Below are 23,182 nucleotides of genomic sequence, written 5' to 3'. Positions count from 1 at the left end.
GGCCCAATACCAGCTCCAGAACCACCCACTCTCACTGTTGCAGCACCAGCACCCATACATTTGGCAGCAGTACCAATGTTTCCGCAGATCCCACATTTACCTGTGTGCTACTGGCTTGGGACATACTACTACTATAAATTAGGAGTCCCTACAGGGAACCTGTACTACATAAGCTATTGGCAAAGACAAATCTCATTTCTGGGCATAATTCGCTAGAGCGAAACAAGAGTGAGTTTCAGATATTGACAAGGGTGGTCACATAACTAGTAAATGAATTTTGGTTATTTTATTTTATTTTATTTTTTTTTAAGATTTTATTTATTTATTCATGAGAGACAGACACAGAGAGAGACACAGAGACACAGGCAGAGGGAGAAGCAGGCTCCATGCAGGGAGCCCGATGTGGGACTCGATCCCGGGTCTCCAGGATCACGCCCTGGGCCGAAGGCGGCGCTAAACCGCTGAGCCACCCGGGCTGCCCCAATTTGGGTTATTTTAGATAATGGTAAATTAGCAGTTAACTATCTTGGTTTAATCAATCATATTTCATAGAAGCTGAAAACACCACACTCTTGCTGGTGTACGGCCCTAGGGGTTTTAACACCTGCCCTGACCCAGGACGCAGAACAATTACAACACTCCACAGATTTATCCCAGGCCAACCCGTGCTCTCCAGTCAGTCTCAGGCGCTACTTCAGGCCACACGCCCTCTCATCATAGAGGACTTAAACCCAGATGGCTGTACTAGGTTATAAAGTCTTTTTCCGACGTTTGATACGGACTTCATCCCCCACCGCCAGGTGGGCCGGCGACCAGAACCCGGCGGGCCAGGAACGACGCAACACGACCCTCCCCCAAAAGAGCGCGCCCTTCCGGCGCCTCTACGCACGCGCAGGCCCCCCCCCCCCCCTTTTTTTCTCTTTCTCTCCTCACTGCGCGTGTCCCTCTGCCCCTCCCCGCCTCCCGCCCCGCCCCTCGCCCCTCCCCTCCCCGCCTCTTGCCCCGCCCCTCCCCTCCCCGCCCCGCCCCTCGCCCCTCCCCTCCCCTCCCCGCCTCTTGCCCCGCCCCTCGCCGCCCCGCCCCGCCCCTCGCCCCTTCCCGCCCTGCCCGCCGGCTCGGAGCGGTCGCCCGCGTCGCCGCAGCCTCAGTCTGTGCGCGCGCACGTCAGCTGCTCCCGGGCCTGCCGCACTCGCCTCCGCCGGGCGCCGTCTGAGCCATGCCTATGGCCCCTCGATCTGGGGCCCTGCGCCGGGTGTTCGTGGTGGGGGTTGGGATGACCAAGGTAAACGAGCCGCGGACCCCTGGTCGGCTCTGGTCGGCAGAGGCCGGGGAGTCGGGGAGCCCCCAGGTGACCGGGAAGCGAGGAAGGGCAGATCAGGGCCTGGCGCTGTCCGCTGTCTGGTGGTTCGTCCTTCCTCCCGGGAGGGGGTCGCAGGCATCCCACTAACCAGCTTCTGCGTCTTGACTCTTGGCTACTCGGATGGCTTGTGGTTTAGAATTGTCTCTAACTATGACAATGTTTGGGGGTTGTTCCTGCGGCCATTTCCCCCCTTCGTCCTTCCCTTTTCTCCCTGGATCAGAGTTGCTGACATACACCCCAGCATGACCCGAAGTCCACACCACCTTTGATTCTGAGTGAAGTTCCAAGTGTGTGGACTTTGGACGAGGCAAGGTCTTCCTTACCCTGGGAAGGAAAGCAGGTGGGGAATGTCCTCCCCCCCCCCTACCCAGGAGACTCCCTTGTAGGATCCTTTTACATTAGAAGTGAGGATGAGGAGGAGAAACACTTAAAGTTCAGTATGTTGGCACAAGAACATTAGCTGAGTTGGCACAAGCGGCAGGTTTTCTGGATCCTCCGACCACCTTTCTGTTCCGCAGGTGGTACTCTGCTTGGTTCTTAGGAAGCCTGGGGCTCCCAGTCTCGTTTCTTGGTCCCCCGACTGCTTTCACGTTCTGGTCATGCCACACTGCTGCTCGTTTCACCCCACACTGCTTTACATCTCTCCTGCTTTGCTTCTCTTGTTCTCAGTCGGTGGCGCCTGAGACTGACCTGAGAGCAGGGGTTGGCCGGAAACCAGACTCTCACTGTACTTGGTTGACTTCAGATCTTCTCCAAGAAGTCTCTGATCCTTCTGACTTTCGAGGAGAGCCCTGCCAGTACTTACCTTTGCTTTGGTGCAGATATCCCAGCTTCTGGAAAGCTCAAGTTATATCACTTCACCTTCACAAAAGACCTATGCTACTACCTTATTTTCATTAACTGAAATTCGAAGAGGATCTTTGGTTTTAGAAAAAGGCAAAAAGTGAAAATAGCATCCAGCATTTGTTTTGCAGGGAGTTGTTAACAGAGGCAGAGAGCACTCCAAACAGCAGCCAGAGTGGAACTGTCAAGCTCCTTCCTTGGAAATATCCTCAACATCTCAGCCTTAAGCTGCCATAGCTTTGAACTGCCTCTGTGGGCCTCTGTGCTTTATCTTGATTTATTTGGTGTGTTCGTTATCAAGATGTGTCCTAAGGTATCCGCAAAGCCTAGAGGTTATGTTTTGGGGTCTGAGAACACTCAAAAAAATTTTCCATTAAGTTAATGGTAATTCTTTCTTTATGACATTTCAGTTGATAGCAGGGGAAACCTATACTTATTATATTATACTGAAGTTCTCTGTTTATATGTTCATATTCTTCCTTAGCATGTAAGTTCCTCCAGGGTGAGTACCATGTCTAGTTTGTTGCTGAATATGTAGCACCTCGAAAATGCCTGGTGCTAAAGATCCTGAATGTTAGTTGGACAGTACTAAATGGATATGCTTTGAAAAGAGAAAAAAGAGAAAGAGAGTTTCTTTTTTTTTTTTTTTTTTTTTTTTTAAGATTTTATTTCTTTATTTGACAGAGAGATAGACCCAGAGAGCACAAGTGCAGGTGGGAGGAATGGCAGAGGGAGAAGGAGAAGCAGGTCCCCCACTGAGCAGAGAGCTCGACATGGGGCTTGACGTGGGGCTGGACGTAGGGTTCAATCCCAGGACCCCGGGATCGTGACCCGAGCTGAGCTGAAGGTAGACCACTTGAGCCACACAGGCGCCCCTGCAAGAGAGTTTCTAAGTAGAAGTGCTCTTCCTGAGAAAACAGCCTAAAATCTTTTATTATCTTACCAAATGGGGTGAGAGTACATAATTTGATCAAAACATATAAGTAGAAACGTCAACTGATCATTATGAAGCAGATACTTGGAGCTCATCCTATTGTTTCATAGGAGAGGGGACTTCTAATATAGGTGGACAGTAAAAGCCTTTTCAGTATGATATTGATGTAGTCAGATCCTGCATTGGCTGTTGAGTATCTGATTATATTGGCTGTAGAGAGAAGCACAGAACTTTCTAACCCTTTGAGAAGTAGTTTCTTTTTCGAAATTAAGAGGTGGGGGTGTGGGCGGTATTAGTTACAGTCCTGAGGGAAGAGACTAGGAATGTGAAGTGGAGGAAGACCTATAGATTTAAAAAGAATCAAAAGACCCACAAAATTTTGATAAACGGGCAAGACTAAACTGTACTGTCTACAGATAAACATTTGGATGATAAAATTATGAAATATCATAAGGAAGTGATTACGGTAAGAGCACAATAACTACCTTGAGGATAGAATGGAGATTAAGTTTGAGACTGAGTGCTTAGAAGAGTTTCTGCAATAGAAGGCAAAGTTCAGTTTTTTGGTCTGGGTCGTAGTGTCAAAGAAGGAAAAATAGACGCTAGGTAAAGCATCAGGACAGATTTCAGTCAGTAATATACTATTGGGAAAGGGAAGGTCCAGTGTGAACTGAATTCAATATTGATTAATTCAGAGGTGACTGGCTGTTTTAAAGGGAAAATGAGGGAATAGAGAGTGAATTGGAGCTCAGTAGGGAAGTGTAAACTTATAAGTAGTGGGAAAGGGGGCTTGGTCTATGTGGAATCTATCTGGATTTGCTAGCTGGTGCTTATTCAAACTTAGGCTCCTCCTCTCCCACAGAGACTTGGAGACAGAGAAGTATCTTCTGGTGTTTGTGGGAACAAATAGTAACTTCTTTTCAGTAGCATTGAGGCACTTTAAGTAGGGCTAGGGTCATCTAGGGATGTGAGCTGTTAGAAACTGTTAGCGTTTGCCTTAATAATTCACTAAGATATGTATATACATACATACATACATACATATATATACACACACACACACACACACTTTTGTTACTTAAATAAAAACCTTTTAAAAAGGCTAAAACTTTATTTTTTTAGATTTTATTTACGTATTTGAGAGACACACACAGAAACAGATGGAGAGGACGAGCAGAGAGAGAGGGGAAGCAGACTTTGCTGAATGGGGAGTCTGATGCAGGTCTCTATCCCAGGACCACAGACAGGGCTTATCCCAGGACCCTGAGATCATGACCTGAGCTGAAGTCAGATGCTTAACCAACTAAGTAAGCCACGCAGGCACTCCTAAAACTTACTTTTTTTTTTTTTTTTTTTACTATTACTTCTTAAAGCTTATTTATTTATTTATTTATTTATTTATTTATTTATTTATAAGTGATCTCTACACCCAGTGTGGGGCTTGAACTCACAACCCCGAGATCAAGAGTCTCATGTTTTACTGACTGAGCCAGCCAGGTGCCCCCAAAAGATTAAAACTCTTAAGGCAGTTGGGGGCACCTGGGTGGCTCAGTGGTTGAATGTCTGCCTTCTGCTCAGGTCGTGATCCCAGAGTCCTGGGATCGAGTCCTGCATTGGGTTCCCTGCTCAGTGGGAAGCCTGCTTCTCCCTCTGCCTATATCTCTGGCTCTCTGTGTCTCTCATGAATAAATAAATAAAATTAAAAAAAAATGAATGAGGCAGTTGATAACTCAAGAAAAAGAAAATTGTCCCATAAAGGACGTGTAACCATAGCACACAACTTGGCCCAGTGTTAAATATTTACTTAATAAGGTAAACACTGAGTACTGATTTAATAAAAAATTATTTATTCAGTTGTGTAAGCGGGATGGGGGATGTGTAAATGTATATGTGCGGGGGCCTAAGAGACCTAATCTCCACTGGCCCTTATTGGAGATTGTGGTATAATTTCTTAAATTGATAAAGATATAATAGTATAGAATATTTATAAATGCAGCAGTTTATAGAAGAAAAAATATCTAAGAGTTAAAAGTGGATGTTTGGGGAACAAGTAAGACTAGTGTGTGGAGAGTAGTCAAACAGGATTGCCATTTTTTATTTTAAGCCTTATTATAAACCTCATGGTGCTTTTTGTTTGTTTGTTTTGCATTTATTTGATTAAAGAAAACATGCTAAGAAAATAGAACATTACCAGCACCTCAGAAATCTCCTTTTTGCTCTTTTTCAGTCACTGGCTCCTCACCTGCAAAGGCTTACCATTATCCTGACTTATCAGGATACTGTACTTTAATACTGTAGATTAGTAAGGACAAAGAACGTGATATCAGAGTCCAGGAACATGATAGGCGCTTAGTATGTTTTTGTTAAATTTAATAGATGAATGAATTTTTGCATTCTGTTGTGAGAAAAATCTAACTATATTTCTTCTATTTATTATCTCCTTCTATATTTCTAGTTCCTGAAGCCTGGACTTGAGAATTTAGACTACCCTGACTTGGCAAAAGAAGCAGGTAATAAAATTTAGATCTTTGAACATTAGAGTTATTATATAGTCTATCTTGGTTGTAGAGCAGCCTTGCAACCATAAAAAGGAGCCTCAGTCAAGGAAGAGGAATCTATATAGGCAATTGCTACTGATTCATTAGAAAGGACAAAGGGAAAAGAGTTTGGGCATTCTTTGCTAGATAGCCAGGGCAACCAGTGGCCTGATATTATGTACTGTCCAACTGTTTGCTGGGACATCGAAGGGCTCTGTGGGAGTGTCCCGCCACCCCACATTCCCCCGCCCCCAGTAATGATATTCATAGTTTTGTCCTTTAGATGTGCAGTGGACCTACAGAGATGAGTAAGACAAGGACCTTGCCATTAAGGTGCTTTAAGACTTTGGGATTTAATGTATTTATAGTTACGTGTACAGTTAGGACAGAAGATGTTAAGTATCAAAAAGCAGGTGTGAAAAAGTAGTAGCTTCGAGGAAGAAATAGAGGAAGAAATAGTTACTTCTGAATGGAGGGATCTGAGATGACTTGATGAAGGATTTGTCATTTGAATTGAACAGGGACTATTTAGAGGTAGATCTACTCTGGGAAAACTCTAAACTTAGTTTTGACTCACCTAAAGCAAATACTCAAAGCACTCTTTGATAAAACCTTTTTGTTTTTATAGGCCAGAAGGCTTTAGCTGATGCACAGATCCCTTATTCATTAGTGGAACAGGCATGTATTGGCTACGTTTATGGTATGTGGTAAACTATATATTTTTTAAATGTTTCACCTAATCTAGCAGCAGCTTCATGAACAATTCAGAGGCATTTGTGAATTTTAACCCTCCAAACTCAGAATTCAGAGTCTTATTCCCATCATTCCTAGATTACCATTATGTGCCAGCCTAGTTAGTATATGTTTTTTTGCTATTGTTTATTGCCAAAACAGGAGGTAAATTAAAATACATTATCTTTGAAAAAGAAAAAAATTACCCATAGTTCTACCATGTAAAGATAATAACTGTTTAGAAGATAAACGTTTGCTCTTTTGTGACCTTAAAATTTGTATTTATTGACTTTTTTGTATTCAAGAAAATTTCTTCGTTAAACTTTTTCCTATTTAGGAAAACAGTATACACTAATTGTAAAACAAAAACAGAAACAAAACCCAACAAAAAACAGGAACACAAAAAAAAAAAAACAAGAAAAAAGTCCCCTGTAATCCCATTGTCCAGTCCAGAAATTATTACCATTAATTTTTTGATGTAGTCCTTCAGTGAATATGAATGCATGTAATTATGCATGCACATGGAATTTTCTCTGAAAGAAAACAAGATCAGTTAACTGTCTGCCTTGGGCTCTGGTGATGATCTCAGGGTCCTGGGATCAAGACAGGCTCTCTGCTCAGCAGGGAGCCTGCTTCTCCCTCTCCCTCTGCCTACCACTCGCCCTTCTTGTGCTTGTGCTCCCCCCTCCTGTCAAATAAATAAGTAAAAGCATAAGAAAATAAATAAAATAAAACATGGAAAAAAGTTGTAGTCAAATTGAGTCTATATGAGGCATGGCTTTGAAGCAATCCTTTGAAAGAAGAAAGAAAAGAAAAAGGAAGAAGAAGAAGAAGAAGAAGAAGAAGAAGAAGAAGAAGAAGAAGAAGAAGAAGAAGAAGAAGAAGAAGAAGAAGAAGGAGAAAGAATTAAAAGAGAAAGAAAGAAAATAAGATCTTGGAGCACTTAGTTGGCTCACTTAAAAGAGCATGCGACTCTTAATCTCTGGGTTGTGAGTTTGAGCCCCATGTTGGGTGTAGAGATTACTTAAATAAATAAAATTAAAAAAACAAAAGAAAAAAAAAGAGAAGATCCCAGCATACATACCTTTCGTAATCTACTTTTCTATTTTTTCATCTTCCCCATTAAGTCTTTATATTATTATTAACATTTTTTCGATTAAGTTTTTTTTTTCTGGAATAGATAAAATATTTACATGATACAAAAATACCAAAAGTGGATGGTTATATAGTGGAAAGTCTAACTCTTATTCCTGTTTCCCTGTCGCATGGTTCCCTTCCCTTAGATAGCCAATTTCACTAATTTCTAGTCTTTTCAGAGGTGATTTGTACATATACAAGTGGGTGTGAATATGTAAGTTCCCCTTTCCCCTTTCTTTCGTTACACACATAGTAGCATAATAAACACACTATTTTGTATCTTGATTTTTCTTTCTTTCTTTTTTTTTTTTTTTACTTAGTAGTTCTTGGCTACTGCTCCAAATTGTATCATAAAGAGCTTCCTTGGTCTTTCTCTTTTTATGATAGCGTAAAATTCCATTGCACAGATGTATCATATAATCCACTGCCTTTTTTGTTTTGTTTTGTTTTAAAGAGAGAGAGAGTGCATGCACTCATATGCACTAGAGCAGGGAGAGAGGCAGTGAGTGGGGAGGGGCAGAGTGAGAGGAAGAAAGATAACTTTTTTTTTTTTAAAAGATTTTTATCTATTTATTTGAGAGAGAGAGAGAGAGAGAGAGAGAGAGAAAATGTGCAAGAGAAAGTACAATCAGGGACGCCTGGGTGGCTCAGCGATTGGGTGTCTGCCTTTGCCTCAGGGCATGATCCCAGGATCTGGAATCGAGTCCCACATCCGGCTCCTTGCGTGGACCCTGCTCCTCCCTCTGCCTATGTCTCTGCCTCTCTCTGTGTGTCTCTCATGAATAAATAAAGTCTTTTAAAAAAAAAGAGAGAGAGAAAGTACAAGCAGAGGGGAGGAGTAGAGGGAGAGGGAGAGCCCCGTGCGGGATCATGACCTGAGCCGAAGGCAGATGCTTAACCAACTGCCCAGGTGCCCAATCCACTGCATTTTAATGGACAACTAGAATGCCCAGTCTTTTTGTAGCATTTTTATTTATTTTTTTAAGTTTTAATTTATTTTTTATTTTTATTTATTTATTCATGAGACACACACACACACACACACACACACACACACACACACACACACAGAGGCAGAGACACAGGCAGAGGGAGAAGCAGGCTCCATGCAGGGAGCCCGATGCGGGACTCGATCCCAGAACTCTAGGATCACGCCCTGAGCGGAAGGCAGACGCTTAACCGCTGAGTCACCCAGGCGTCCCTTTTGTAGCATTTTTAATGATTGCATGGTTTTTCAGTTTTGGGGATTTACTACAGTTTATTTAGTAGTTGTAATGATATCCTGTTTGTGGACATTTTGTCTATTTATTGGACATTTAAAATTGTTTCTAATTTCTACTTATCATAAAAGGCTATAGTAAGCATTACTGTAGATGAATCTTTGTGCTTATTTGTGATTATCATTATTATTATTATTATTTTTTGGAGATTTCAAGGTATAAAGAGAATCCTCAAAAGGAAATTTATTAGGTCAAAGGGGTTCACAATGTACTTATTCAAAAGAAGGTCCTGAACCTTGCTGTTTTCTCTGAAGACTTTTTTTTTTAAGATTTTATTTATTTATTCATAGACACACACACACACACACACACACACACACACACACACACACAGAGGCAGAGACAAGCAGAGGGAGAAGCAGTCTCCATGCAGGGAGCCCAATGTGGGACTCAATCCCAGGTCTCCAGGATCACATCCCAGGCTGCAGGCGATGCTAAACTGCTGCACCACGGGGGCTGCCCATCCCAAACGACTTCTTGGAGAGTCTGTACCTTCAGGTGTTCCTATCATATCGCTCCAGCATGCCTGCCTTGGTGTCCATGTGACTTGGGAAAGGGAGTCAAAAGTGTATTCAGCTTGCATCACTGTTTTTCTGGAGCACCCTGCCGTACAGGATCTTTTAAACTTTTTGAAGTTGTAGAACCTTTATATGAAGAGAAAATCATAGCCTTTTAATCAATTGGTGTTGTTTTAAAGATTTATATCTGAAGTATAAATGAAACATTGCTTCCTTTATCATGTAGTCCTAGCCAGTTTGAATTGTTTGCTATTACTTGGTCATTTCTCTACTCTCCTACATCTGTAACACGTAAGGAAAGTATACATATACCGTGTTTTGAGGACTTTTTATATTTGGAACGTAAGTAATGCTTAATTCTAAAACTGTTTCTGAATAAGATGTCAGTAGTTTACTGTTGTGCCTAAGCACGTGTGTCTGTGCTAGGCAAAGGCATAACACTGAAAAAAAAACCAAAACCCTAATGTGGTATCATGTGTTACATTGCAGCTTCATAAATTCCCATGTTGCAGATATTACAGTTTTTGTTTCTTTTATTATACAGGTGACTCTACCTGTGGGCAGAGGTCTATCTATCACAGTTTGGGACTGACTGGAATTCCTATAATAAATGTCAACAATAACTGTGCCACTGGTTCTACTGCTTTGTTTATGGCCCGGCATCTGATTCAGGGTGGTGAGGATCACTTATTTGTCTGGTGTGCTTAAATAGATATGAGGTTATTGTCCCACCTTTCATCAGTTCTCTTTTCCCTTTCCTTTCCTTTTTCCTTTTTTTTTTTTCCCTTTCTCCTTTCCTTTACTTCTCCTTTCCCCTTTCCTTCCTTTCAGTAGGCTCTGTGCCCAACATGGAGTCCAAGACAGGGCTTGAACTCACAACTCTGAGATCAGGACCTGAGCTGAGGGGCACCTGGTGGCTCAGCCATTGAACGTCTGCCTTCGGCTCAGGGCATGATCCTGGGATCGAGTCCCACATTGGGCTCCTTGCTAGAAGCCTGCTTCTCTCTCTGCCTATGTCTCTGCCTCTCTCTCTCTCTCTCACTCTTTGTGCCTCTCATGAATAAATAAAAAAATTGAAAAGATTTTGATTAGGATCCTTTAAACATTTTAAAAATTTTCTTTAGTATTGTAAAATTCAAAATTAGCTGTTTATTTTTCATTGAACCATATTTCCATATTAATAAAAAGTTTTGTTAGCATATTGGGAATCAAAGGAAAAATTAATACTTTCCTAATTTTTCCTCTTACTGAGAATCATGTAGGGGCACCTGGATGGCTCAGTCCGTTAAGTATCTACCTTCGGCTCAGGTCATGATCCCAGGATCCTGGGATTGAGAGCCTGCACTGGGTTCCCTGCTGGGTGGGGAGTCTCTTCCTTCTTCCCCTCTGTCTCTCCTCCCTGTTTGTGCTCTCTCTTGGTCTCTTTGTCTCAAATAAATAAATAAAATCTTAAAAAAAATAGAATCATGTAAGAATTTTCCCTAATTTTTTACTTATTAAACATTTTGTAGGGTTACAGCATCTTTTTCCATTTTATATAAATTCCTTAAAGTACTTAATGATACTTTGCTAGGTGTCTGAAAATTTAATTTTCCCTAATAGTTATATTTTCTTTCAAGGTGTGGCAGATTGTGTCTTGGCTCTTGGGTTTGAGAAGATGGAGAAGGGAGCCATTTCAATAAATGTGAGTCTTATTTACTGTTATTCTGGAGTTGTTATAACACTGTGAGAATACTTTGCCCATCTGACTATTGTAAACAGAACCTGTTAAAAAGCAATATAAAGCATAATTTGGCATAGTTATTAAATGAGCTGATACAATTCACAATCTGAAAAGTGACATTGGATATATATGCATAAATTCTGGTATATTAGAGCAGTAAAGAATCAGATAATTTCGTTTAACTTTTTTTTTTTTTAAGGAATTTTCTGGAGGAACAGTTTTTTTTTTTTTAATTTTTATTTATTTATGATAGTCACACAGAGAGAGAGAGGCAGAGACACAGGCAGAGGGAGAAGCAGGCTCCATGCACCGGGAGCCCAACGTGGGATTCGATCCCGGGTCTCCAGGATCACGCCCTGGGCCAAAGGCAGGCGCCAAACCGCTGCGCCACCCAGGGATCCCTCGTTTAACTTTTTTGTCAGTAATAAAACCGATGTTCAGAGAGGTCAAATAATCGAATTTGAGGTGACTTACCTATTTAACTTGTGAGTTATTAATTCAAAAATTAATTCCATTTAACATTGAAGAGGATAACTAAAGTGTGGGACTTCTGATTCCGGTAATGGGAAGCCAGGTTATTTGAACCAATTCTACCAATGACAGTTAAGATATTTGAATAGGATATAAACAAAAAATCCTAAAGGCATTCAAGTGCTAAAGAGAGAAGGGAATTGCAAGATCAGTATTTGAAGCTGCTTTTACTTTGAATGCCTTTGATCAGGAAGTTGTGAGCTTCAGTTTTGATAGCCCCCTAGAATGAAGAGGAAAGTAGTCAAAACTGAGGTCCTCCCATGATCAGAAGTTTAATATCCACTCCCCACATTAAACTGAGGCTCTGCTGGGATAAACCCTTGGGTAAGTGTGAACCCCCCAAAAAACTGTCCTCCTTCCCTATGCCCTCTTTTCCACACTTTAATGAGATTACAAGGAGAGTTGGCATGGCCCTGTGTAGAACAGGGGTGAATAAAGAGAGAGAAAGAAATCCCCCAGAAAAACCTTACACTGATAATTAATAAACTACAAGCTAGTCCTTATTGAGACTGCTACCAAAATTCTCATTACAGAGCAGTCAAAAAAAAAAAAAAAAAAAACCAACCAAACAAAAAAACACGTAAATTTGAATTGAGGCTAAATTGGTTCCAGAATGGTAGTAACTTAGGCACTTCACAGACATAACTGTGAATTTGCTTTTGGAGGAAAGCATTTTCTTTTGGAAGCTTTGAGAACTCTTCAAGTAATTTTCTAAGACATGGAGTCAAAGATAAGCAGGCATTAAAGGATCAAGGCACCATAATTGGGAACCAGAAGAAAGAAGGCACAGGAAAAAGTGATCTCAGAAGACCTCAGAAACTGGATTTCATGAATGTAGATTTAGACACACTATGTTTAAAGGAATAAAAGACAAGCTTGGAAATATCCTAAGGGCATAGGAAACTGCTAAAAGGGACATTATAGACATGAAAACAAATAGAGTTTTTAGAAGAGAAAAATAAAATAATAAAAATTAAGAAATCAAAATTAAAAATAAAAAAGATACAGATTGTACATAACTGAAAAGAGAATTAGTGAAACTGGACTAGATTAGAAATAATTATTTAGAATACATTTTAAAGAGAAAAAAGATGAAAAATTGGCAGGATGTTAAATGGAAGACAGTGTGATAAGATATAATTATGTTTAATTGAATTAATGGAGAAGTGGTGAGAAAGTAAGGCATGGACATTTTGTTTATCTTCTTTAAAAACCAGCATTGAATTTCACTCATTTCTATTTGCTTTTTTTCTCTTTCATTTATTTCCATTCTGATCTTTGTTATTTTCTTTTTTCTACTGACTTTGGGCCTTGTTTGTGTGTCTTTTTCTTGTTCCTTGAGGTGTAAAGTTAAATGGGTTTTTTGTTTGTTTTTGTGTGGTTTATATTGTGATTTTTCTTGTTTCTCAGTGGAGTTTATCACTATGTACTTCCCTCTTAGAACTGCTTTTGCTGCGTTCTGTAAATTTTTGTTATTGTGTTTCCATTTTCATTCATCTTAAGATACTTTTTGATTTCTTTTTTTTGTTTCTTTGACCCTTTGGTTGTTCAGTAGCGTGTTAATTTCCACTTGTTTGTGAATTTTTAGTTTTCTTCTTGTAGTTGATTTCTAGTTTTAAACCATTGTGGTTGGAAAAGATGCTTGATGATTTCAGTCTTCTTAAATTTATTAAGACTTGTTTTGTGGCCTACCACATGATTTATTCTGGAGAATATTCCATGTGTACCACAGAAGAATGTATATTCTATTGCTTCTGGGTGGAATGTTCTGTATATGTCTGCTAAGTCCATCTGGTCCAATGTTTCCTTATTGATTTTCTGTCTGCATAATCTATCTATTGATACAAGTAGGGTATTAAAGTTCTCTGTACAATACTATTACTGCATTGCTGTCCACTTCTCTCTTTAGGTCTGTTGACATTTGGTTTATATATTTAGGTGCTCCTGTCTTAGGTGTATGAATAATTACAAATATTATGTTGGCTTGTTGGATTGACCCCTTTGTCATTGGGTGGCTGGTTTTGAGGTTTTAAAGCTGACTTAAAATAATAAGACCAAACATAATTATACTTTAATAAGTATATCAACATGTGAATGTGGAGGACAGCCAAAATAATGAAGTGTTTTTCTTTAGATTGAATATTAAAAAAAAAAAAGATTGAATATTTGAATCTTATGTGTAACAAGTAGAAGTAAGTTTTAGTTTATCCTGTATAAGGACCTTTGTCACTTATTTTAGTCTTTAAGTCTGTTTTATCTGATATAACTATAGCAATCTCAGCTTTCTTTTGGTTTTCACTTGCATAGAAAGTCTTTTTCCATCCCTTTACTTTTTTTTAATGCACATTTTAAAAATTTAAATTCAATTAATTAGCATGTAATATATTACTGGTGTCAGTGGTAGAGGTCAGTGATTCATCAGTCTTATATAACACCTGGTACTCATTACATCATATGCCCTCCTTAATGTCCATCACTCAGTTACCCCATCTCTCCACCCCCTCCCCTCCAGTGATCCTCAGTTTGTTTCCTATGATTAAGAGTCTTTTATGGTTTGTCTCCCTCTCTGATTTTGTCTTGTTTTATTTTTTCCTCTCTTCCCATATGATCTTCTGTTTTGTTTCTTAAATTCCACATATGAGTGAGATGATATGATAATTGTCTTTCTCTGATTGACTTATTTCGCTTAGCATAATATCCTCTAGTTCCATCCACTCCATCCCTTTACTTTTAATCTGTGTGTCTTTACATCTAAAGTGGTTCTTTTATAGGCAGCATATGGATGGGTCTTGTCTTTTTATTCATTCAGCCACTCTGTCTCTTGATTGAAGAATTATTTTATTTATATTTAAAGTAATTATTGATAGGTATGGGCTTACTGACATTTTTTTTAAAAAAGATTTTATTTATTTATTTTGAGAAAGAGAGAGGGAGAGAGTGAGAGTGCATGGACAGGGAGGAGTGGCAGACAGAGATGGAGAAGCAGACTCCTTGCTGAGTAGGGAATCTGATGTGGGGCTTGATTCCAGGACCCTGAGATCCTGACCTGAGCCAAAAACCAAGAGTTGGATGCTCAACTGACTGAGCCACCTAGGCACCCCTGTTTTTTTTTTAAGTTTTATTTTTTTAAATAATCACTACACTCAACATGGGGCTTAGACTCATGACCTCAAGATTAGGAGTTGCATGTTCTTCTGACTGAGCTAGCTAGGCGTCCCTAAAACTAGAGCCATTGTTAGAAAACGAGTTGAAGATAACTTTTAGCCTATTCATCGAAGATTATACTATTTATCTAATTTATGAGGTCAATCTGATTCAGTTCTCTGTTGAAACATTAAAGGATCTCTATAAAAAATTAGATATAGAATCTCTTAGTAATCATGAGAATGGTACAGAATAGGCACTCAAATCAATAAGAGCTATTTCCCTTTTTCCCTCAGGAAACATTTCAAGAAAGTGGAAAATGTTAGGTTGGGTCTTATAGACAATAAGAGATAATAATTATGTGAAATGATTATATCACAAATAAGGATAATTACAATAATAAAACAAAGATAATAAAAGAGAGGGAAAGATGGATCTTTCTGGGTATGGGACAAAGCATCATATGCCAAGTCATAGATGTTGGAATGATCATAATATGATATGTTCAGGGGCACATGGCTGACTTAGTCGGTAGAGCATGTAACTCTTGATCTCAGAGTTGTGTGGGTTCATGCCCTGAGTTAGGAATGGAGCCTACAAAAAAAAATAATAATATGTTCAGGAGATAGTTTGAAAAACTAGATTGGAGGGTAGCAGCCGGAGAACAGTACAAAATAAGATTATTAGGTGAGTCCCTAATAGGAGTACCTAGCATTTATGATATATGAAAAATAGATTTTTTTCTTAAGTGGTGAATGATAAATACCTTGATAACTTTTATTTGAAAATTATTAAAAACCACATCAGGGTCTAGAGTTTTCTCTATGGGAAAGTTTTTAACCTTTTAAGTTCAGTATATTTCTTCAGTAAATATATTACTATTTGGGTGTTTTTGTTGTTGTTGTTGTTGTTGTTGTTTTTGAGGGCTTTGATAATGCCCTTTCAGGAATTTATCGATTTCATCTAAATTGTTGAATTTATTGACAAAAAGTTGATCATATTATTCTCATAGTACACCTTTAGAGTAAGATCTTTGGATATGTCCTTGGTCTTTCTCTGATGTTAATCTTTGTCTTCTCTCCTTTTCCCATGATCAGTAAAATAAAAGTATTTACCAATTTTATTGATCTTGTTAGAGTACCAGCTTTTACTGTCATAGATTTTTCTCAATTTTTTCTCTTTTCTAGTTCATTCTGCTAATTTCTATTCATTCTGTTTCATTCTGTTCACTTTCTAGTTAGATCTGTGATCCTTAATATTTCCCTTTTCTTACATTAGGTTTAACTTGCTATTTATTTTTATAGTCTATTAAGTTGGAAGCTTAGGTCATTGCTTTTAAATGTGTCCTTTTTTCAAATGTAGGTATTTGATGCTGTAGAGTTTTTTAAAACGTTGCTTAAGGTCCTAGGACTTTGGGATCATGACCTGAGCCGAAGGCACCTGCTTAACCAACTGAACCACTTAGGCACCCCAAAGCTCACAACTCTTGTTTTCAGCTCAAGTCATGATTTCAGGACCGTGGGACTAAGCCCTGTGTCAGGGTCCACATTCAGCATGGAGTCTGCTACTTAAGATTTTCTCTCCTTCCTACTGCCTCTCCTCACACCAAGCTCTCTCTCTCTCTCTATCTGAGGCAGATAGAATGTTTTTTCTTATGATGAGAACTTTTAAGGACTTTTAAGATTTACAGTCTTAGCAGTTTTTGAATATGCAGTGCAGTATTATTGACTAGAGTTATCATGTTGTACATTATATTCCATGACTTTTTGAAAGAATTTATTTTTAATTAATCTCTACACTCAATGTGTGTCCTGAACGGAGATCAGGAGTTGTATGCTGTACTAACTGAGCCAGCCAGGCACATCCTCAATGACTTTTTAATTTTATACTGGAAGTTTGTACCTTTTGACTCCCTTCATCTATTTTGCCTACCTTCTACCTCTTGCCTCTGACAACTACCAGTCTGTTCTCTGTATCTATGAGCATATTTAATTAATTAATTAATTAATTTTTAAAGATTTATTTATTTGAAAGCAAGAGCATGCACACATATGTGAGCAGTGGGGAGGGACAGAAGGAGAGGGAGAGAATCTCAAACAGACTTCCTGCTGAACATGGAGCCAAGCACATAGCCTGATCTTATGACCCTGAGATCATGACCTGAGCTGAAATCGAGTCAGATACTTAACTGACTGAGCCAACCAGATGCACCTTATTTATTTTCTTGGATTCCACATATAATCAAGATCATATTTGTCATTCTCTGGCTAGTAACACTTAGCATAATGTCTCAAGGTCCATCTATGTTATCGTAAATGGCAAGATTTCATTCTTCTTATTGCTTTTTAAGTTATCTCCTCTACACCCAATATGAGACTTAAAGTCACAACCCTGAGATCATGAGTTGCATGCTCTCCTGACTAAGTCAGCCAGGTGACCCAAGATTTCATTTTTTTCATAGCTGAATAATATTCCATTGTATATTTATTCCCCTCCTGCATTTTCTCTTTCTTTCTTTCTTTCTTTTTCTTTCTTTCTTTCTTTCTTTCTTTCTTTCTTTCTTTCTTTCTTTCTTTCAAGTTTTAAAAATGTATTTGAGAGAGATAGTGGGGAAAGAGGCAGTGGGGAGGGAGATAGAATCTTTTTTTTTTTAAAGATTTTTAAAATTTGTTTATTCATGAGAGAGAGAGAGAGAGAGAGAGAGAGAGAGAGAGAGAGGTAGAGACATAGGCAGAGGGAGAAGCAGGCTCCATGTAGGGAGCCCGACGTGGGACTGGATCTCGGGTCTCCAGGATCACACCCTGGGCTGAAGGCGGTGCTAAACCGCTGAGCCACCCGGGCTGCCCCAGAAGAGAGAATCTTAAGCAGACTCCTTGCTGATCATGGTGCCCACTGTAGGACTCGATCTCATGACCTCAGGATCATGACCCTGAGATCACGACCTGAGTGAAAACCGAGAGTCAGACACAACTGACTGTGCCACGTACATGCCCCCACCCTGCATTTTCTTTATCCATTCATCCATTGATGGGCATTTAGATTGTTTCCATATCTTGGCTGTTGTAAATAATGCTGCAGGAAACAACATGGGGATGCATATAATTTTTAGAGTTATGTGTCTTTGTTTTCTTTAGATAAATACACAGAAGTAGAATTTCTGAATCATATGGTAGTTCTGTTTTTAATTTTTTGAGGAACTTCCATGCCTTTTTTTATAGTGGCTGAAGTTTACATGTGTACCAATAGAGCACAAAGGTTCCTTTTTCTCCACATCCTCACACTTGCGATTTCTCGTCTTTTTAATAAAAGCTATGCAAGGTGGTATCTTGTGGTTTTTGAATTAGATTTTTGTAGGCAACATATAGTTGGGTCTTGCTTTTTAACAATATATCAATCTCTGCTTTTAATTGGGCTTTTAATATCCTTTTCATTTACTGTGGTTATTGATATATAGAGTTTAAATTAGTGGGGTTTTTTAATAAAGATTTTATTTATTTATTCATGAAGAAATACAGAGAGAGAGGCAGAGACATAGGCAGAGGGAGAAGCAGGACCCCTGCAGGGAGCCTGATGCGGGACTTGATCCAGGTCCCCAGTATCATGACTTGAGCCAAAGGCAGATGCTCAACCAGTAAGCCACCCAGGTGCCCCAAATTAGTGTTTTGTTGAAACTGATACTTACTGGCTCATACCTGCTTGCAAGATCTGATTTTGCATATCTCTTTTCATCTTTGCTTTAAGTGATTTAAACTACCTATAGTGGAAATATTTATACCAAAAAAATTGGTAAATCCATCAATTAGGTCTCTCCCACCTTTGTGATCCTGCTATTAAACATTTACTAGGACAATATAATTTAAATCTATTATCTTGCTGCTTGTTTTCTTTCTGTTCAGTATCTTCTTTGTTCTTTTTTTCTGTCTTCTGAGATTTTTTTTTTTTTTTTGTAATTTTGCTTTAGTTGTTATATAAGCTCATTAACTATATCTCTAATGTTTTGTCCTGCTTTTAGGATTTCTAGTTTTTTTCCTATTCAACAGAAATTTTTCTTATTTTTCTCCAGTAGAATATTTTTAGTCTCAAAACACAGTAAATACAATAATTTAACTTTTCAAAAGATGTTTTTATTTTAATCATCTGATGTTTATCATGACAAGTGCACTCCTTAATCCCTATCACCTGTTTCACTCACCCTTGCATCCACCTCCTCTCTGTTAACTATCAGTTTGCTCTCTACAGTTAAGAATCTGTTTCTTGATTTGTCTCTCTCCTTTTTTCCCCTTTGCTCCTCTATTTTGTTTCTTAAATTCCACAAATGAGTAAAATCCTATGGTACTTGTCTTTCTCTGACTTATTTCACTTAACATTTTACTCTAGCTCCATCCATGTCATTGCAAATGGCAAGATTTCATTCTTTTTTATGGCCAAATGATATTCCATTGTGTGTGTGTGTATCAAATTTTCTTTATCCATCATTTGATGGACACTTAGGCTCTTTCCATATCTTGGCTGTTGTAAACAGTGCTGCATAAACATAGGGATGCATGTATCCCTTCAGATTAGTGTTTCTGTATTCTTTGGGTAAATTCCCAGTAGTGTTGGATCATAAAGTAGTTTTATTTTTAACTTTTGAAGGAACTTCCATACTGTTTTCCACAGTGGCTGCACTGGTTTGCATCCCTACCAACAGTGCAAGAGGGTTGCTTTTTCTCCACATCTTTGCAAATATCTGTTTCTTGTGTTTTTGATTTTAGCCATTCTGACAGATGTGAGGTGATATCTTATTGTACTTTTGATTTGCATTTCCCTGATGATAAATGATGATAAGCATCTTTTTCATCTGTCTGTTGGCCATCTGTCTGTCTTCCTTGGAGAAATGTCTGTATATATCTTTTGCCCATTTTTAATTGGATTATTTGTTTTTTGGAGTGTTAAGTTTTATAAGTTCTTTTTATATTTTGGATATTGACCCTTTATCAGATATGATATTTGCAATTTTTTTTCCCATTCCATAGGTTCCTTTTAGTTTTGTTGATTGTTTCTTTTGCTGTACTTTTGTTTCCCTTGTCTCAGGGGACTTTCTAGAAAAAAAAGTTATTATGGCTGATGTTGGTAAAATTATTGCTTGTGTTTTTTCCTAGGATTTTTATGGTTTCAGATCACATATTTAGGTCCTTAATCCACTTTGAATTTATTTTTGTGTATAGTGTAAGAAAGTGGTATAGTTTCATCTTTTGCATGTTGCTGTCCAGTTTTCCCAACACACTGTCTTTTTCCCATTGGAAATTCTTTCCTGCTTTGTCAGAGATTAATTGGCCATATAGGGATGCCTGGGTTGCTCAGTGGTTGAGTGTCTGCCTTTGGCTCAGGGCGTGATCCCGGGATCTGGGATTGAGTCCCACATCAGGCTCCTTGTATGGAGCCTGCTTCTCCCTCTGGCTAGGTCTTTGCCCCCACCCCCTCTATCTGTGTCTCTCATGAATAAATAAATAAAATCTTTAAGAAAAATAAATAATTGGACATATAATTATGGGTTTATTTCTGGATTTTCTATTCTGATCTATTGATCTATGTTTTTGTGCCAGTGTCACACTATTTTGATGACTACTGCTTTGTAATGTAACTTGAAGTCCATAATTGTGATGTCTTCAGCTTTGCTTTTCTTTTTCAAGATTGCTTTAGGTATTCAGGGTCTTTTGGGGTCCCATACAAAATTTTAAATTGTTTGTTCTAAGTCTGTGAAAAACACTGGTGGTATTTTGACAGGAATTGCATTCAATGTGTGGATTGCTTTAAGTAGAATAGACATTTTAACAATATTTGTTCTTTCAATTCATGAGCATGGAATGTATTTCCATATCTTTTCTTTTCTTAAGATTTTATTTATTTAGTTTAAAGAGAGAGAGAATGAGAGGAGGAGAGGAGGGAGAGGGACAAGCTGACTCCATGCTGAGCACAGAGCCCAATGCAGGGCTTGATCTCAGGATCCCAGACACTTAACTGATTGAGCCACCCAGACACCCCACGTCTGTCCATTTCTTTGTGTCATCTTAAATTTCTTTCATCAGTGTTTTACAGTTTTCAGAGTACAGGTTTTTCACCTCTTTGGATAGGTTTATTCCTAAGTATATTATTATTTTTGGTGCAATTGTAAATGGGATTGTTTTCTCAGTTTCTCTTTCTGCTCCTTCATTATTGGTGTAAAGAAATGCAACAGATTTCTTGATGTTGATTTTGTATCCTGTGACTTTACTGAATTTGTTTATCAGTTCTAGCAGTTTTTTGGTGGAGTCTTTCAAGCTTTTGATATATAGTGTCATGTCATCTGCAAATAGTGAAAGTTTTACTGATATCAATTCCTTTTATTTCTTTTTGTTGTCTGATTGCTGTGGCTAGCACTTCCAGTACTATGTTGAGTAGAAGTGTGCACGTCAGTGTCTTGTTCCTGACTTTAGGGGAAAAGCTCTCAGTTTTTCCCCATTGAGGATGATGTTAGCTGTGGGTTTTTCATAGAAGGCCTTTATTATGTTAAGGTATGTTCCCTTTAAACCTACTTTGTTGAAGGCTTTTGTCATGAATGGATGTTGTACTTTGTCAATTTTTTTTCTGCATCTATTGAAATGATCATATGGTTCTTATCCTTTCTCTTACTGATGTGATGTGTCACGATGATTGATTTGTGGATATTAAACCACTCTTGTAACCCAAGAATAAAGCCCAGCTGATTGTAGTGAATGATTTTTTTTAATGTATTTTTGGAGCACCATATATACCTTTAACTTATTCACAGACCACCTTTGAGTAGTATTGTGACTGTACACTATAGTATTATAAGAACCTTATAAAGTATTTTTTGTTTGCTTCTTCCTAGAAGCACATTTTACATCTCTCTCTCTCTCTCTCTATATATATATATATACACACACACACACACACACACACACATATATATAATAAACTTTACAACAGTTATTGAATTTACCTTAGTCGATTTATTTTTTAAAGATAATTTTAAAGTAGTTTTAAAGGTAACTTGAATTATCTACATAGTTATCATTTTCAGTGCTCTTTATTCCTTTATATTGATTCATATTTCCTTCTAGGGTCATTTTCTGTTTGCTTGAAGAATTTTCTTTAACATTTTGTATAGTGCTGGTTTGCTGGTGATGAATTCTCTTAGCTTTTGTATGTTTTAATAAATGTTTATTTATCTTATATTTTGAAAGATATATTCGGTGGGTACAGAATTCTAATTTAGCATTACTTTTTAAAAAATTTTTAGTGCTTTGGGCAGCCCCGGTGGCGCAGCGGTTTAGCGCTGCCTGCAGCCTGGGGTGTTATCCTGGAGACCCAAGATCGAGTCCCACATCGGGCTCCCTGCATGGAGCCTGCTTCTCCCTCTGCTTGTGTCTCTGCCTCTCTGCCTGCCTCTCTCTCTCTCAATCTGCCTCTGAATAAATAAAAAAAATAAATAAATAAAAAATAAAAAATTTTAGTGCTTTAAGGATATTGGTTCACTGTCTTTGGCTTTCATTTTTTGTGATGTAAAGTCTGCTATCCTTCTTTTTCTGTTGTTGTTCCTATATTCTTTTTTTTTTTTTTTTTTAAAGTAGGCTCCATGCCCAGTGTGGAGCCTAGTGTGGGGCTTGAACTCACGACCCTGAGATCAAGACCTGAGCTGAAGTCAGGAGTCCCTTACTTAACCAACTGAGCCACCCAGGCACCCCGAATTATTCCTATATTCTTAATATATCTTTTTCTCTGGTTGCTTTTGAGATTTTTTTTATCACTGATTTTAACCAATTTTATTATAATGTACTTTGATGAAATTTTTTTAAAGATTTTATTTATTTGAGAGAGAGCCAGAGAACACAAGTAGGGGGACCAGGAGACTGGAGAGGGAGAAGCAGGCTTCCCACTGAGCAGTGAGCTGGATGGAGGCTAAATCCTAGGACTCTGAACTAAAGACAGATGCTTAACTGACTGAGCCACCCCCATGCCCCCTTTGTTGAACTTTTATCATGTTTTTTGTTCTTTTTATTTTTTATTTTTATTTATTTATGATAGTCACAGAGAGAGAGAGAGAGGCAGAGACACAGGCAGAGGGAGAAGCAGGCTCCATGCACCGGGAGCCTGACGTGGGATTCGATCTGGGGTCTCCAGGATCGCGCCCTGGGCCAAAGGCAGGCGCCAAACCGCTGCGCCACCCAGGGATCCCTGTTTTTTGTTCTTGGTGTTAGTTGAGGTTCTTGGATATGTGGGTTATAGTCTTCAACAGATTTGGAAAAATTTCAGCCATTATGTCTTTGATTTTTTTTTTTTTAATTTACTTGAGAGAGAGATAGTGAGCGTGAGCGGGGGGAGGAGCAGTGGGAGAGGGACAAGCTGACTGAGTGCTGAGCATGGAGACGATGCAGTACTCAGTTTCATGACCCTGAGATCA

General features: G+C 38.7%; 1 protein-coding gene across 2 annotated transcripts in view; it reads left to right on the top strand.

Annotated features, from left to right (window-relative positions):
- The first annotated feature begins 1,109 nt into the window (after positions 1-1,109).
- Positions 1,110-23,182, top strand: part of SCP2 (sterol carrier protein 2) — a 96,602-nt gene continuing 74,529 nt past the window's right edge. Inside the window, exons 1-5 of one of the 2 annotated variants that reach the window (XM_026007053.2) lie at positions 1,110-1,282; positions 5,593-5,647; positions 6,303-6,374; positions 9,886-10,017; positions 10,961-11,025. In XM_026007053.2, the coding sequence (XP_025862838.1) occupies positions 1,217-1,282; positions 5,593-5,647; positions 6,303-6,374; positions 9,886-10,017; positions 10,961-11,025 (390 nt within the window). In that variant the 5' untranslated portion in view covers positions 1,110-1,216. The remainder of the gene's footprint in view (positions 1,283-5,592; positions 5,648-6,302; positions 6,375-9,885; positions 10,018-10,960; positions 11,026-23,182) is intronic. The other variant, XM_026007052.2, reaches the window with a different exon arrangement.

The sequence above is a fragment of the Vulpes vulpes genome, chromosome 12, assembly GCF_048418805.1.
Source record: "Vulpes vulpes isolate BD-2025 chromosome 12, VulVul3, whole genome shotgun sequence".
Classification (NCBI taxonomy): Eukaryota; Metazoa; Chordata; class Mammalia; order Carnivora; family Canidae; genus Vulpes; species Vulpes vulpes.
This window is presented reverse-complemented; position numbering and strand designations above follow the sequence as displayed.